This window comes from Pimephales promelas, chromosome 6, assembly GCF_988280905.1.
Source record: "Pimephales promelas chromosome 6, fPimPro1.hap1.1, whole genome shotgun sequence".
Lineage (NCBI taxonomy): Eukaryota > Metazoa > Chordata > Actinopteri > Cypriniformes > Leuciscidae > Pimephales > Pimephales promelas.
In genome coordinates, this window is record NC_142774.1 from 37187841 (window position 1) to 37207138 (window position 19298).

A 19298-nucleotide genomic window follows, 5' to 3' on the forward strand; every position below is an offset into this window, starting at 1 on the left:
TTGTTAGAAAAATTAACCATAGTTATGAAAAAATATGTGAAGATACTGTGACAGCTTCTTACAATCCCTTGTGAACAATAAGTGCACTAAATTGAATACATTTTCATTTCATTGCAATCAACATACAAGGGTCCAAAAACATTACATTCTAAGTATATTCTTTTAAAGTCACGTTATTTAGTTTGCAAAACGCTGAATGAGCAATTACATAAGACATGACCTTTTGGTGAATTGTCACTTTCAACATACCTTCTGATGTTCATGTTTTTATGCGTTTACTGCTGTAACATGACTTACGCTCCGCACTGCTGATTGAACTGAGGCGCAACAGCGATCTGTTTAGGGATGGGCAACAATTATCAATCAATCAATCAATCAACTTTTATTTATAAAGCACAATAAAAACAACAGTAGTTGAACATTGTGCTGTACAGAAGAAATAAAATATCGTAAAAAAAAGCAAGACTGACCGCAAAACTAATGTGAAAAGGAGGGGGGGGGGGTGTTTACATCGAAACCACCAATTTTGACCATTCAACATTAAATCAAGGACACTTGTAGGCCAGTGAAAACAGGTAGGTTTTTAACTTAGATTTAAAAACAGACTCAGTGGATATTAATCTTAAAGATACAGGAAGACTATTCCATTAATCGCATCCAAAATAAAAGTTTGTGTTTACATAATATATATGTGTGTGTAGTGTGTATAATTAATTTGTATATATAAATACACACACACACACACACACACACACACATGAATGTATATATTTAAGAAATATTTGCATGTATATATCATTTATATATATTTATACATAATTAATATTATAAATATTTGACATATTAATTACACATTTTTCTCAAATATATACATGCATGTGTGGGTATTTATATATACAAATTAGTTATGCACGCCACACACACATATATTATGTAAACACAAACTTTTATTTTGGATGTGTTTATCGCAATTAATTGTTGCCCATCCCTAGATCTGTTGCAGTGTCAAAACTATTTATCACTATATATTGTTTGAATTTCGTTATAAAATGGACAAAATTGTAAATCTGAAACCATGTTTCTGGTCACCGTGATTTTGCCAAGTAAGACATGGTCCTGGATCAACATACAGTATTTTGTTGATCCTGTATCAACATTCCTGTCCTAAAATGTAGTCCTTACCCAATCCCTACCCCTAAACCTAACCCTACCCATAACGGCTCCCTGGGTAATATAAGGTGAATAGCACTCACCCTGGTTCTAAGCCTAATATTGACATAAACAGTAAAGTTGTCCCTCAAATCTGATTGGTTGATTGGAAAGTTGATCCAGGATCAACAAAGATGTTTTGTTTGCAAAAAGTATTCTCATTGCTTGATAAACTTCAGATTGAGCCACTCACTCAATCTTATCCACACAACTCACTTGGACTATCTTAACGATGTCTTTAACTTTTCTGGGCCGTCAATTTTCAATCCCTTAGCCTATGGAGGAGTGATCCAGCTCTCAGATTTAATCAAAAATATCTTAATTTGTGTTCCGAAGATGGTTGGATTAACATGAGGGTGAGTAATTAATCACTGACATAATTTTGATTTTGTGGTGAACTATCCCTTTAAGATTCAATAAGCTTATGATATTTAAAAGTGTTCACAACACATCAGAGCTTAACAGTTAGAAGAACACTGAGAAATTAAGAAAAAAAAAAACAGTTTAAATGTTGACAAGCAAATTCAACAGAAAACAGAGCTTTAGCACTACAGTATATCATTGGAGCAAGAGAAAAGATGAAAAGTATTTCACAGCTAGTGCTGAGGAGAGATTTAAGAGCTCCTGAGAAACATGCAGGTTAATGGGAAACTCAGCCGCTGCCAGGTGGGAGGAGGAACTAGCAGAGAATAATAAGAAAGCATCTCTCTCTGTCTCACTCAATTTATTTCTCCAAGTACCTTTACAATATGACAGTCGATGCTGAAGATGAGTATCTTAACACAGAAGCAGAGTGAGAATGAAACAAAAAATAACTACTGGTGTTGGTACAATGGTTCAGTGAGGGTATTACATGTTAAAACAACACCACTTTGACATACCATTTAAAAGTTTTGGTCTCAGTAGTATGGTGTTTATAGCATCACAGTATAAACAGGCGGTTATAGTATTACAGTATAATAATAATTAGCATAATAAAACAAATCTGGAGTAATGCTGAAAATTCAGCTTTGCATCGCAGGAATAAATTACATTTTGAAATATATTACAATAGAAAACAGTTCATTTAAATGCTAAAAATGTTACTGTTTTTATTCTGTTTGATCAAATAAACACATTTGGTGAGCATAAGAGACTTCTTTCAAAAACGTACTCACTCCAAACGTAATGTTACTGATCGACCATATTCATAAATAATGTGAAGGAGACACTTTAAAACACTCCAAAGAATACTTCAAAGAAAATATGATAGCCCGATTAATTGGACAAATTGTTTTCTGGTCAATTTGAGATTGCCCTGAAACATGCTCTCTCGGGTGATTAAATCTCGCTAATGGATAATTTACAATTTCTATTCATTTTATACGGATATTAATCGAGTGGAATAAAATTGCAGAAATAAAACATACAGGTACTATCGTACATGTTTAGTGTAATATTTTGTCAAGGTAAATCATCCAGAGACTCAAAAACCAGGCAAATTGGCATGTGCTTGGCATAATGTTTACATGCTAACTCCCATCAGTAAGAATGCGCTAATGTGCATCAAATGAGCTGGCCGTCAGATAGCCTTGTTCTCTGGCCCTTTTGTTTTGCAGTCCCTCTACAAACCTGCTCTGTCAGCACATGCGTTGGACTTTCCTCTAATTAAAACATGACCGTTCGAGGAATGCTAGTGCTTGTTTACTCTTATTGAGATCGGCAGCTTTGCCTCCCAGCGGAGTGTGCAATTAGCCGACGCTGGGCCAATTAGGAACTCCAGCTAATGCTTGTGGCATTCAGCACAGCGAGCGGCCATTAGATTAGAGTTAACAAACAGAGACGCTACTTTAGCTTGAGTACTATTTGTGTCACCTTTCAAAGTGTGTTTGATGCATGCTAATATCAAGGGGTCAAAGTTTGCCTGGTTGGCAGGGTACATTTTGCCCCTGCTGGTAAAAGTCATAACTACACCAGAAAAACTTTCTATTTTCTTTTTCGAAAGTTGCCACATATTCTGACTGAATAGATTTTTACCATGCATTTGATTCGCCCGTCGGATATGGAAATCCTTTCTTTGTAAATGTAAATCAAAATAGAATATGGAAGTTCAAAACAGGAAATGCATTTGGGCAGGGAATCATTAAGTAATACATTGAAATAAAATGATTTTCTCAAAACAATGCAAGGAATCAAAGCAATGCATCAAAGATATAGATGAGCTGCTTGGGCTTCTTACGGTTCAAATGTGGGAACGGGAAAAATGTGTTTGTTTTGATTGCATGATGTGCTATATCAGACAGAGTTCATAAGACTCACTGTGCTTTATCAATGCTGCACAAAGTGTGGCTGCTGCTTTCATGATAACAGAAACATATTCAAGGATTGAGCTTGAAAAACTAATAAAGAGAACTTGTCACTGTGAGAGATCAGCAATGTGCTTTATGCTACTAAAATAATGTGGATAGAAACAAATGTGTTGTGTACAAGAGCAAGAAACAAAACTGAAAAACAAGCAAACGTTTGTTTTGAAGAACATTTAAAGAACCCCACATTTGTCCATTTGAAGCTCTTCATTTATTTATGGGGTTGTCCGTTCAATACAGATGTTACTCAGATGATTGAATGATATACCAAAAAAATTAAATAAAATGAACTGCACACGCACACATATTCATTATACAAATGTATTGCATATCTACAGTATATTGCAAATCTATATTTGCTGAGACAAAATAAAAATAAAATAATATAATATATAATTCAATTTATATATATATATATATATATATATATATATATATATATATATATATATATATATATATATATAAAATAATTATACTAATAATAATATAAAATATAATTCTAATAATAATTATGATTATATATATATACAAAATTATATATATATATATATATATATATTATATATATATATATATATATATTATTTTTTATTAATTATTATTATAATTATAATTATATATATATATATATATATATATATATAATCATAATTATTATTAGAATTATTTTATATATATTTTATATTATTAGTATAATTATTTTATATATATAAATTGAATTATATATTATATTATTTTTTATTTTGTCTCAGCAAATATAGATTTGCAATATAGATATGCAATACATTTGTATAATGAAAATAATAACATTATTATTATTATTATTATTGTTGTTGTTGTTGTTGTTGTTGTTAAAATTAACATTATTAATACAAAATAAAATAATTTAAATAAAATAATAATAACCAATAATAACAATAACGTTAAATCAATAATCTTAACAACAATAATAATACTACTAATAATAAAAATAACATTAACAATAATAATTATTTTTTATTTTGGTATTAACAAAATTAACATGATTCATAAAATACAATCAGTTTAACATAATAATAATAATAATAATAATAATAATTACTATTATTATATTGGAATTACTTTAAATCAAGTTGATTTGGTTAATAATAATAATAATAACAATAACATGAATTATTATTATTGAAATTATTTCATTTAACATTATTATTATTTATTAAAATTGTTAATAATGTTAATTATATAAATAATAATAATATGAATATTAATTATAATAATAACCCCATGTAATTACTGGCTCTCCTTAGCAGTAGATATCTATGGATAACTTATTGTCTTTGGATTCATGATGAATATTTTCAGTGATTTTCTTTTTCTAAGTTACGAAGCCTGTGGAAAGGCAAGGATACGGAAATAGCACGTTGTCAGTTTGTTCAGAGGTCAAGGGTAACTTTCTATCTTTGCGATGGTTAAAGAGTCAGCCTAACCTCACACAAACCTCCCTTCGCCTAAAAACCGAGAGCTGAGGTTAACATGATTACAAGGTGAAGACAAAACCGAGGGAGCACTGGTTACTTGTCAGAGAACTATAACGGGTAGCAGAAGTAATACACTGAGATACTGCCAATACCGAATGGTTCTTGCCAACAGAGAGATATTAATTTACTTTCTCACAGTTGCCTTAGAGTATCAGTAATTTGAAGCACTTCAGATTATAATTCATAACATGAAGGTAATACCGTTTGGTGCTTCATTGGCCTCTCCAAATTATGTCGTTCTATCATTAAAACACACAAACAAAAATGTAATTCAGAAAATGAGGTCATCTATATTGTGGATAGATACTTTACATGAGTCTTGACAGCATATTAAAGTGATAAACACAATAAGTTCAAAAGATCAAAAATTATATATACTGTATATAAAGTATATATATATATATATATATATATATATATATATATATATATATATATATATATATATGTATGTATGTATAATTAATACTTTTATTCAGCAAGAATGAATTAAAATGAAAAAAGAGCACTACTTTCACAGTAAAAAATAAAAAATAAATAAAAAAATAAATCAAATACTTGTTGTTCTTTTTATATTCAAAGAATCCTGAAAAAAGCATGGTTTCCAAAAAATATAAAAAATTGATATTACTAAGATAAAAATGAATAAAAATTTTATTCATTATAGATCAAATTTCTCATTTTGTGTGATTGACTGATAACATCTGACTATATTGTAATGTATGGTTTACTAGTGCAGTGACATTACTTTGTGTCGACTGTCGACAATGACAGCCGAACTTCTCTTTGCAACTAAAAGCCGACTTTAAAAACCTTCATAATATCTGAGAATGTGCTATTAAAGAATGGCAGATACATCATAAGGTCTGACTTTAGTTTGATTTCCCAAAGTGCCCAGGAAGATGCACGACTCTACGAACAGTATGAAACTCAAAATTGCTGAAAGACTTTTTAGTTGAATGATTAAACTGCTCTAAAAGTGTCTCTCCATGTGATGAGAACTTCTCCCTAAATGCCGAATTTCAAAGCTGTAAGACAGAGTATGTGAAACTGTCTCCGTATTGCCCAAAATAGGCTACATGTTAATCTAAAAAGTTGTCATAAAAGTAAAAGTAAAATACATTTTCCTCATCTATAATCTGTGGTGCATTATGTAAAAAAAGACCAAATGGAACAATGATATTTCAAATCACACACACACATTTACAGTGTACAGGATACTGTATCTCACAGAAGTGAGTACACACCTCACATTTATTTACAAAGAGTTTATTATGTAAGAGTTTATATTTCAGAGTATAGCAATTTACTGTCCTCTGAAAACAACTCAAAATAGCTGGCAACAAAAGTTATTATACCCTAAAGGTGATGATATTAGTATCTTTTGTGAGATACTAATAACTAAAACTTAATGTCAGATTATTTACTCGCCTCTGTGCACTAAAATGTCTCAGTTCACATAATCGCATGGTTGACACATCAGGAGAACAATAACAATCATGGCCAAGACTGAGTCATTGTGTGTGCGAATGCAATGGAGGAGAGCATCCATGTCATTTATCAAACCGGCCCGGGCTGGAGCTGATGAATTGAGCATCACATCCAGCTGGACACTTTCATTTCACGAAGAACAGCTCTTTTCCCAGCCAATGTGACAGACAGGCCAGAGCACGAATCAACTGAGCTCACACCAGGCCACATATGGCATAAACTAGGGTGTAAGACATCAACGTGCCTGCGAGACCATTAATCGCTCTAGTATTCATTGAAAAATTGGGATTTAATGTTAAATAACTGGCGCTGAATAAAAAATAGGACCGTAAAAGAGCACCATGGCTCTGTGTGATGACAGGAACACTGGGCAAGTCAGGCCTCCCATGACACAACAGAGCACAACAGAGACATTGGATCCAGAATAATTTTTCCCATTCATTTTCTCCACTTCTTCTTTTTTTCATTTCCATGGAAACAGTAACTTCTTTTTCAGGATTCATATGGAATGTAGTCCTGTAGCCATTTTAACACCATTTTACTTTATAACAATGAAAACTCACTGCCTCAAGCCCAAAGTATACTTCGGCTTTCCGGCTTTCCAAGTTTCCAGCACATCATTTTGCGGGTCTTTATGGGAAACTTATCAATATTGCTTAAAGGGAATAATAACCAAATTACAGTGTTGGGGAGTACTAACTTAACCAATTTAGTTAAGTGAACTCAATCAACTTAACTCACTTAACATTTTTCAGTAGCTTGGCCGTAGCTCAGTTCTATATATATATATATATATATATATATATGAAGAGTTCAGATGCAAATACCTCTAAGTGCCATTTGAAATTTTCTTCTGGAATGATCATTTTTATCAAGCTTGTATATTTAAGTTCAGTGATTTCACTTAAATGGCAATGATAATTACCTATTAATTGTTATTCAAGTGAAATTACTGAACTTAAATATACAAGCTTGATAAAAATCATCATTAAAGAAGAAAATTCCAAATGGCATTTAGAGGCTTTTGCATCTGAACTCTTCAGAAGTCAATGGTGCTTATCAACTGTCTGGTTACCATTCTTCAAAACATATTTGTATTTATTCATACAGCATTGGAACAACTTGAGGGTGAGTAAAAGTAAATGATAACCGATTTTAATTTTTGGGTGAACTATCCCTTTAATATCAGAGCTGCAGGATACGTTTATTTCTTTTACTTTCTGAACCGTAGAGAAATATATAATTCTCTCTTTAATTAAGGCTCAAACCAGCCAGCACAAAGAGCTCTGCGCGTACACACATTAAAGGTCATTCTATATTTGTGTGGATGTCTTCTCAACCTTGCACATATACACTTATGAGGGTTTGCATGAATGTGTTTTCTTCCTGAATGCTGAAAGGCATGGTTAAAATGCTACTGGGTCCCAGGTGTGCTAGCAAGAACTGGATTCTACTGATGAGCAATCTGTCCAATCAGGCAACATATTGTCAGGGCTGTCCATAATGAGCAACCAACATGTGTTGTCATGCAAATGAGCACAGGCTACTTCGGCACAAAACATGTGGCGCTGTGCTACTAATTTTCCTTTTTGATCTCTGGCTAATTCGTCTAATTAGGAAGGCAGTTTCAGTGTGGACTGTTCTGTATGGGTATTTACACTGCTTTCTAATTTCATGTTTTAATAAATATCACTGCAGCAAATTGAAGCGCATACACGCACTAATCCTTACCTAACCAAACCCATCATTTTAAAATTAAATGTAGTAACTATAGGGTTAGGATTAGGTGGGTAAAGTTAGTTATCAAGGTAGTAATTATGCACAATTTATTGTAATTACGACAGGAACTACATGTGACGTGTAACACTGTAAAATAAAGTGTTTCCATTTTCTAAGACCATTAGCATTTTAAATTCTGACATTATTTTCATGATATTTTTTTCCATAATGTAATGTCCGGATACACACTTTTGTTTTGTTTTTTGTTTTTTTAATTCCCATTAATCTCATTTGTGATTCTCTTTCTACAATGTTTGTTTGTCTTTTTTATTTAATAAATTGATGGATTTTTTTATTTTTATTAAAATTTAAACCAGAACAAATACTACAATCATGTATAAATGCTTCATAATTTAGAATAAAATATAATATATTTGTGTGTTATATGTGCTTAGTAGCCATACATTTAAAAAAAATCTTACCAGTCCTAAAACACTTTACTTTGCCATACATGTAATTTCTATAAAATATTTTCAAGATTTGTTATCACAACATATTTTCTTTTGTCAAATCAACTTTATAATAATTTATTTAGTTGAGATAACTTATTATTTTGAGTTTCTGATGGTTACATTAATCTCCTTCATTGTATTAACTCACTTTTTCCAGTTCAATGAACTTAAAATTTTAAGGAAACCAGGTTACTTACTTTTTTAAGTTAAACCAACAATATTTTTTACAGTGTAGTAATCACGACATTTTTTATTTTGTCAAATCAATTTAAATAATTTATTTAGTTCAGATAACATATAATTTTGAGTTTCTGATGGTTAAATTAATCTCCTTCATTGTATTAACTCACTTTTTCCAGTTCAATGAACTTAAAAATTTTTAAGGCAACCAGGTTACTTACTTTTTTAAGTTAAATGAAAAGACTGCATTTAGTTACAGTCATAGAGTTTGATGTAAGAGCATCATCTATAATTAATTAATCTCAAAAGTAAATGGACTATGAAACACTATCACACTAATCTTATACTGTCCCTTCGTTCTACCAATTAAATATGATCAACAGACTTCAATAGCCATCCCACTGCTCATCTCCCAATACTGTCATTCTAACAGCTGGAAAAATCAGTCACAGCACAATCACAAAGGACTATTAATGACTATCATCATCACCATTATCATTATTATCATTGCCATATGAAGAATGCATTGAGCGTTGGACTGTAACCACAACTACTAAAATTTGATCAGGCAACAGACTATAATAATGTAGATGATGGTTACATTTTCAGAAGAAATATATGTGGTGCTGGCCTGTGCAAAACTTTCCGCCATTATGCTAAGGTTGGTTGCAAAGTCAAAAGGCCAGCAAAATAATTTCTAATAATAATTGGTCCCCAAATAGACTCAAATCCCTCCTTTAATTTGTTTTTTGGACATTTTGTCGTCCCGCAGCAGAACATAAGTCTGAAGACTTGACCTCTTCTCAGTAAGTTGCGCATTTAAATTTTCTTCACCTCATTTTCTCTTCTGCATGAACCTGCACTAAAGAGTCCTTAAGACTTGATCCAATTCGCAGATGGTGTGTGAAAGATGTTATTAACCGCACACTCCTCTCCATCCTAAAAGCCCCGCAGGTCTTCACAAGGCATGTTCTAACCCTCTCCTTCAGTTAAGACCAACAGAAGCAGTAATCAAAATCAAGAAAAGTGTCCAAAAGAGACAGAAGTGTTTTCCAATTGAAAGTAAAATAAAGATGAACCTTGACATAATTGTTTAAATGTTAGAAAAAGGGTTCATTGGGGTTCTATATATGAAGTATAGGGTTCTTTACTCAACTCCAAAGAACCTTTTATGCTAAAAAGGTTCTATAATGACAAGAAATAACCCTATAGGCTATTATTCATTCATATATTACATTATTCTGCAACATTTTGTAGTTGTAATTAAACTGTTGTCTAACTTAATATCACATTTTAATCATGCTGATTTTCGGAGGAGAAAAACTGAAATTGATTAACTACAAAATGAATCTAACCCCCATATCTTGAATTTGTGATCACATGCATTCATAAATACATTTTAGGGTCTTGATGTTTGTCAATAATATGAAATATTTAATCCAGAAAGGACAAAACAAATAATAATGAATGAACCCAAAAGGTTCCATATAGAACCTTTTTCTGGTTATTATTGAACCCTTAAAAGGGGGAACTCTTTAGGGGTTCCAAATGTGTATAGATAGAACCATTTAGGGTTCTATATAGAACCTTTTCTTCTAAGAGTGCACTTTAAAACTTTAACCTTTTCTTTTAATGAGTCCACAAATGAATGTTTAATCACAAATGTAAATATATATGTAACCCCTTAAAGGGATACGCCACTTTTTTTTTTTTTTTTTTTTTTGGAAATAGGACTCTTTTACCACTCCCTCAGATTTAAACAGTTGAGTTTTACCATATTCGATTCCATTCAGCCGATTTTCTGATATTTAGAAGAATATCAGTAACCAGACAGTTTCTGGTCTCATTGATTTCCATAGTATATTTTTTTCCTACTATGAAAGTCAATGAGAGCATGGTTACTGATATTCTTCTAAATATCAGAAAATCGGCTGAATGGATTCGATAACGGTAAAACTCAAATGTTTAATTCTGTGGGAGTTGTACAATGAGCCTATTTCCAAAAAAAAAAGTGGAGTATCCCTTTAACCAGGTCCTACTCGCCCGGTCTGTGCGGGCCTCGAACCCGTGTCTCCAGCGTGGGAGTCAGACACTCTAATAAGGAGGCTAAACACTGCAGCTATTACATATATAAAGTAAATTATAAATTATAAATAAAGATTGAGGCACCTAAACAAACCAGTGCAAAAACAGCCTTTTCAAACATTTCTCAAAACAGAAGGACACAGTTGATCTTGCTCTCTGCACAGCTATAGACGCCAGTATACTGTAAGCACGCCATTTTCAAAAGCATATGATAGTCTGTAAATGCCAACTTTCATACAAACTGATAGCCATCAGGGTTAACATTTTGTGAATGCTTTAGTGTGTCTTACACACTGAGATGTGATGTTTTTGTGCAGTTATGATGAAGATACTTGTGTACCTACTTTACTGACACATAAAAGACCATGCAAAAAGCTTTCAGAGCTCCAGGTTGTTTCTTTCCCTTCCAGTTAATAAGTACAGTCTCTTCTCCACATAAGGAGGATGCAAAGTTCAGACTAAGAGTGAGCGGTATGACCAAAATCATATATCAAATCATGTGTGCTTAATTGTATATTATCGTAAAAGTACAGTAGATATCAACATAGAACTGATAGATTAATTATTTAAAGGAATAGTTTAAAGAAAAACTTTTGCCGATAATTTACTCACCCCCATGTCATCCAAGATGTCCATGTCTTTCTTTCTTCAGTCGAAAAGAAATTAAAGTTTTTGATGAAAACATTCCAAGATTTTTCTCCATATAATGGACTTCAATGGGAACCAAACGGTTCAAGACAGTTTCAGTGCAAACTGCAATTCCAGACGATGAATAAGGATCTTATCAAGTGAAATGATCACTCATTTAAAAAAAAAAAAAAAAGTTTAAGTTTGTTCTGTGATGCGCGTTCGTGACTCTCCTGTTCGAACTCGTTCATCAAAATGAACGAATCTTTACCTGAGTCAATTCGTTCATTTCGTTCGATGAATGAACCAAATGACACGAAAAAAGATTTGTTCATTTTGATAAACGAGTTCGAACAGGAGAGTTGAGCTTATAAAACTTAAACGTTGTTTTTTTTTTTTTTTTTTTAAATGAGTGATCGTTTCGCTTGATAAGACCCTTATTCATCGTCTGGAATCGTTTAAAGCCCTTTGAACAGTTTGCAGTTTGCACTGAAACTGCCCTTTGGACCTTGAACCGTTTGGTTTCCATTGAAATCCATTATATGGAGAAAAATCCTTGAATGTTTTCATAAAAAACCTTAATTTCTTTTCGACCGAAGAAAGAATGACATGGACATATTGGATGACATGGGGGTGAGTAAATTATCAGCAAATGTTGTTTTTTTTTTGTTTTTTGTTTTTTAAAGTGAACTACACCTTTAAGTGTGCATGATGATCCCAGAGAATGAAACACGTTTCATATAATTATTTATCGGTACTTGGACCTTGCGCACAAACCAAAAGATAAATCACAACAAATAATCCAACGCATTCTCATCCTTTAACGTCATATAGAACGCTACATGCAAAAACGGCGCTATACTACGCACATGGCACCCGTTATCGTTAATATAACACGCGCTGTGAGGGCTAAGTTTAGGTGTGGGGTAGGGTCTGCGTGTCATATTCACGCTAAAGGATTTATGACGTCTTGGGTTCGCGTGTTCTATTAACGATAAAGGGTGCCATGTGCGTAGTATAGCGCCGTTTTTGCATATAGCGTTCTATATGACGTTAAAGGATGAGAACGGGCTGAATAATCTCACATGTAACACTTGAATTTAAAGGCCTATACTGTGCTCTAAAATCACATACAGTCAGGTTATTATAGTTCTGTGAAACATTCATTTGTTCATGTGTGGGATATTGCATTCATGCAATGAACAGGCCATTCCCAACAGGTACATGCTATTCTCAATCCAAGTGCTGGATATCCCAGAGAGATATAAAAAGACATGAATTCAAATAGTAAGAGGGTGTCCAATAACTCATTGCCCAACCCTAAGACTTACCAGTGGCCAGCTATATATAGGAGTAAACCATTTCGGTAGACCCCTGTATTAAAGAGACTCAAAAGGAGTGTTAAAATGAATGCAAAATGATTGAAATAATCTATTGTTATCATCTAAATAAATATAGCATCGACTCATTCTAAGGTTAAGCCTCGCCATTCAGCACTGTTCAACTGATATTCTTTCAGCCACAACTTTCACTTCTCTGAGTGAAATAAGTGATGAGCTCTCCACTGCGAACATAAAGCAACGGCGATAGTTTCTCACAAGGTCTTCTTTCATCCAGTAATCCAAGGTGACACACTATCACCCCATCTTCTCAGTAAAAGTTTTATGAACCTTTTACACCGAGAGAAACTGCAGTGATATTTCTATAGGGTTGGGACGTGACATCTGCCCTCTATCTCACCTAAACAGCAAAAAAAACGTGAGGCCATGAGGGTTGATGGACCCAAGTAGACACAGAGATGTTGCGGAGTACAACTGGAGTACCGTTTTCGCTCTTCGATCCCTCTTTACCGTTTTCTCCCATCCCAGCTGCCACGTCCGAGCACATGCTTTATTACAGGTCACTGCCACACAAGGAAGAGTTTAAAGGGACAAAGTAGCCAGTGTTTCCCACCCGCACGGCAGCAAGCTAATTCACAATAAACCTCACCATACAACTCTCTGCTCTTTTCAGGTTCAGACTAGTGGTTCTCATCTGATGAGACACGACCAATACAACTTCACTGGAAAATATAGCTATTTTATGAAGTGAGTCTTTCATATAAATTCCTACGGTGTGACTCAAACGAAAACATAACAGACATAATGACAGTCCGTTCCTAAACCAAAACATATCCGTCAATGGGTGTAAGCAGATTGAAAACATAAAATAGTTATCGATCGCCATGAGATTGTGTTAGTCATGTTACAAAAACGACTGACAACAGAGAGAGAGAGAGAGAAACTCAATACAAATAATAACACAAGCTAAATATAACCATGGATAGTTAGGATAAAAAGACTCATCAACATTTAAAAAGAGAGGAGAAAACGCTTCACATATCTTTGCATGTTGACAAAGCGTATGCATCCAAAACTATAGTAAAATATACATTTTGTTTTTTAATTCAGCTGTCTCTTATTAGAAGCTAGTCAAATTAAGTAGACACCAACACAGGAAAGTTACACGACACCTTATGAAATTATGCAGATTTTCAGCATGTGGACAAATATGCTTATTAGACTTTTTTTTGGTTAAATTTGACCTACATTTAACAGTCCATGGAGCTCTATTGTCTCAAAATAGACATTCGACATCTCAAAAATGTGTAAAACTATATATTTATAGTCTCTAATCCTTAGAAGTGTTTCATCAGAAGAAAATCGTCAACTAATTTGAGGCAACGCGAGACTCACACCACATGTGACATTTCTTAAGGTAGCAGGGCTGACGTTTTGAATATTGCTAGTTGCTAGGCAATGACACATCCAGTATATCCCATAATTACGCCAAATATAATTATCCACAGATCCTTCATGCATGCAAAAGCATGGTGAGTTATTGTATTAGTTTACGGTCACACTTTAGTTTGGGATTTGTACGACTTTTGCCTCAATAACCTCCTAATCACTGCTTCTTAATAGCTAAGGTTAAATTTAGGTTTGGGGTGGATAAAGGGACATGGTCATGTATAATAAGGCATTAATATGTGCTTTATAAGTAATAATAAACAGTCAATATCCTAATAATACGCATGCTACTGTATAAGCAATTAGTTTTAAGAATTGGACCCTAAACTAAAGTTTTACCGAGAAACCTTCCAAATTCCAACCTCAAACTTATTGTTGTTTCAGTTTTAGTTGTTTTTTTTTTTAATATAAAAGTTCACATTAGCATGGGAAGTAACGGATCACCTGACGGAGAGGCACCGAGCCAAATTGTTCTGAGAGGATGGAGAAGGACTGAGAGACAGTGAGGTGACAGAGAAGGAAGGAGGGGGGGGGGGGGGGGGATGATGTCTCCAAGGCAAAAGGACAGAAGCCATGCCACAACCACAGAAGGAAACCAGCAAGCCTTTGTTTTCAGAGTACAATTTTAAGGTGGAAAAGAACCTTAAACTAGGGAAACATTCCTTCAGGTTCCCAAATTAGCTTTATTGGTTTAAAAAAAAATGTCACATTCATGATGTTTGCGTTCAGACATTTGAGGCAGGAAAAAGCTACTTTGTAAATATGCCAAAGGAAGTTTAAAGGACTCTTTATATTAATTCGAAATTTTTTTTTTTAATTATTTTTAACTTTGAGGGTGATTCTCATTCTCACAAAAAAGACCTCACAGGTCACATTCAATCCTTAAATAAAACAAATAAATAAATAAATAAAAAAGAAAGAAAGAGGGAACGAACGAACGAACAATCAATTAGGCATCCTTGATTCATTTAAGAAAATTTGTTTAAAAATATATTCTTTTTTTTTAAATTGATTTTTGGATGAAATTTGACCCAGGTTTTAAGATAATAAAATGTTAAATCTTTTGAATCTTTCACTTGCATTTCTGAAAATAATGTTTAATAACAATTATTAATATGTGTGCATTATTAATTATTAATGTTTATACTGCTTATCATTGAACGTCCACGTTACTAATAAATGATTCTGTATTGTAAGACATGGGCAACAAGTGTCATTTAAAGTTATGAGTCCACGACAAATAAATTATTAATAAGAGGATTATACTTGGTCAAAATTGCAAACAACATTTCCCGCTCATACAAATATGTTCATGTCTAGACACCATATCAGTGACAAGTTTAATTACTGAGGGACTCAATGGGACTCTCAACAGAGCTTAATCCAAGTTGACGCTGAGTAATAATTTGACTGCATTCCCGAGTCAATATCCTTTAGAACTTAAATGTCACATCTCAGCCTGGGTCAGATCTTGTGTCATTTATCTGCAGACTGAGCAGTGAGCTGAAGCTCAAATTAGATATAAAGGAACATATCAAAAATATGAAACCCTGATTTAATCTGTGAAGAGTTTCCTGCATTGGGAATTTTTTTATTTATCTTCTTTTTTTAAAATGTTCTGGAACTATACAGTGATCTTCTATGTACTCACACCCTGACATTATCATTCAAAGAATCAGTGATAATCAATGAGTTATCATCCCAAATGATAAATAATCATTTAGGGTCACAATCTGATCATTTAGGATCTCAGTCTAATCCATTTAAATAGGAATCGAATTAACAATGAATTAAAATTTTTTTTTTAATTATGTTATTTGTTTCAACTACAGGCTGAAGAATAAAAAAAATGAGAGTACATATCACCTCTAAAAATGCTGGGTTGTTTAAACCCAATTCAAATATGGTCAAACCATAATCCAACATTTGGGTTTGTCAATATTTTACCCAAAATTGGGTTTAGAGTGTTTATTGTTGTAAATCTCACCAAACTTATAGCAAGAACATGACTACATCACATATCATCACATAAAAGGTGATTTTATAAATTGTAGAAGTTATATTATTGTAATAAAAAAATAAACCATAACATACTTGTACATCATTAATGTAGATATTTATATTGACATAAAAACCCTGTACTACAATATTTTACTTTATGCACTGATTAAATGACTATTGAGAAACTATATTATCATGGTGATTTAATCTTTATCACCATGATTTTCACAAATGATTTGTGTAAACTGTGATCTGGACACGTTCTGATGATTCACCCATTCAGTCAAAAGTTATATTCATCATAAGAACTGACACACATAAACCAATATGATATGCAAGAATGCCTCTCTGGATGCACTAGCACCGTTTTGCGTCATAACACTTACTGATATTTGTGTCATGATAACCTCCATCCACATTTCTCCTTGTTCATATAGCCTACACTGATCAACAAAACTTAATTCATGCACCGCCAACGCTGAGTAGACTTCTCACAGTGTGGATGCTGAAATATGCTGAGCAGTTATTTGAACAGAGCGTAGGGGTCTGGAGCGCGATGCCAAGCGCGCAGGAAATGCGCGTTCCGCTGAGCGCGCTCACGCGCTGCGTTCCATCAAGTGCCTTTACGCGCAACGACACATTAAAATAGACTCTCAACTGACTGGAAGCCTATGACAGTGCCTTGAACTATATTGTGAAATTTAGTAACTGGAAAGGGACGTTCTATTCCTGTTGGTAAGTGTGGTGTTTCATCGGATTCTCTCAAGCGCCACCAACAGGTACATTTGCGTTTAGGTTTTAATCCTTGAACACTGGTCTAGAAAAATATTCCACTCAATTAGAGAGAGAGAGAGAGAGATAGCTATAATGGTTTTGAGATTCACACAAGACCACATTCACACTATTATAGTCAAAATTCAATCAATTCTGATTTATAAAAACGTCACACGTCATCAAATTTAGGCGGGAGCTTGCCAAACAGGAAGTTAGTGACAAATAAAATTAGCAAGGATTTGGACTTTTGAAAATATAAATTGGTATATAATGGGAATCGGCACTTGATTAGGTTGTTGGAAGTGTTAACTACTGGTTTTGCTTATAACTTTTGAATTGTTTGGACCATTCTTATGACCCGATTAGGCCACAATGGGCCTAACTCTCTCTCAAAAGTAGTTTGAAACAAGCAAAGCGAAGTATTTTGACACCAAACTTTTTTTGTGACATTGCCACAGTGTCTTGAGATGTAGCCTACCTCATGAGTTTGGTGACGACTATTTGTATGCTGTCTCCCTTATCTGACACACACACTTCAGGTCTTACAGTCTCCAATAATGAAAGTTGAATCAGATGAGGGACACTTACAAAATGTGCAATGCTGGGTTTCCTCCACGACAGGTTTGAAAATGTCGTCACTATCATGATTCGTGCACACTATTATATTTAGGCTACTTACAAATACAGAACTTTATGTCAGGCCATTATATCTATTAGACTATTGATTCGCTAATATGACAAAATAAACACTGTGAGAAATATAAAAAAACATAAAGGGATGTCATATGCAGCACTTAGTCCTGAAGTGTGTGTGATTCCAATGGAATCCTCCTCTGGTCAACATAAAGACTGCAGGGATACACAGTGCCCAAATCATACACTTCACAATCATTTAATCTCAGGTTGTTTAAGAGCAGCAAAGTAGTCGATAACAGCAGCGCACACACCGGTCAAGTGCGCAGCTTGCCAAGTCCCTTTACGCACTTTTACCATCACTCACCTGACTGACCGTTGCTCCTCTGAACCACCACAATTATGACGACGAGGCAGAAGAAGCGAAGAAAGCGAGCCGGCCACATTTCTGCTTATTTTAAGAAGTTATATCTCCATACATTAGCATGATCAATAGAGAATCCGGGCATTGACAGTCCCGCGTCTGCGTCTCCAGCGCGCGCACTCACGTCTTCGTTTCAGAGCACATCCTGTAACAATAAACTCGACTGGACTGTTTTGCTTTTGCGCTGGGTTCGGTTTTTCTTAAGTAATTGTGCCTGATTATCCGGATTGTAGGACTTGTAACGGTTTCATTACATCGATGGACTCGTAACTTCGGCTTGAGAGTCAGAACACGCCCCTCCTTGTACTAAGGACCGCCTACATGAAGCATGAATGGTCAAAAGAGGCGCTTGAATAGACGAAGCCACGCCCAGCCAAGGAATGATTTGCATATACACCTGCTATCACCAGTGTTATAAACCTTCTATGCCAAGGATGCCCAGACATGACGATCCTCTTGTGTGTGTTTGTGTGTGTGTGTGTGTTACCATTATATGTTATACAAAATGATAAAATAAAAAAACCCTGATTGGTTTTAAAGTTTCCAGCGTTTAACAACCCGAATAAAAACCATAATGTCAACATATATTCTGTATTTTCTTTATTACATTTTCCTTGCAGCACCCCTGGATCCCAGTTTGGGAACTTCTGTTTTAGATACAACAGGATGATGAATTCAATAGGCATTACACAACTATGTACAGGTGGTATTTGATTTTGAATTAAATAAAACCTCATATCAGAATGTGTATCAGCCCCTAATTAAAAGGGTAAAATACATATATTTTTCTCTTTCAGCCTTGCGGTGTTCAGGGTCACTGTAAACATAGTTATGTTTACATATGTAATAATAGTCCATAATGGCTATTATTACTGAGTGTTTAAAGGAGTTTGATCCTCTCTATATGAGATGGTTACAGTATATAAGGTGACACTGTGACTATATGACACTAATACCTCATAAGTTTCTGTCAAGCTGAACTCTATTAA

At 33.9% G+C, this 19298-nt stretch overlaps 1 protein-coding gene across 1 annotated transcript in view; it reads right to left on the minus strand.

Moving 5' to 3' along the window:
• The window catches only part of LOC120460532 (receptor tyrosine-protein kinase erbB-4), a 147548-nt gene extending 128958 nt beyond the window's left edge, over positions 1–18590 (minus strand). Inside the window, exon 1 of the mRNA XM_039648348.2 lies at positions 18253–18590. Within this exon, the coding sequence (XP_039504282.2) occupies positions 18253–18331 (79 nt within the window). The 5' untranslated portion in view covers positions 18332–18590. The remainder of the gene's footprint in view (positions 1–18252) is intronic.
• Between the last annotated feature and the right edge of the window lie 708 nt (positions 18591–19298).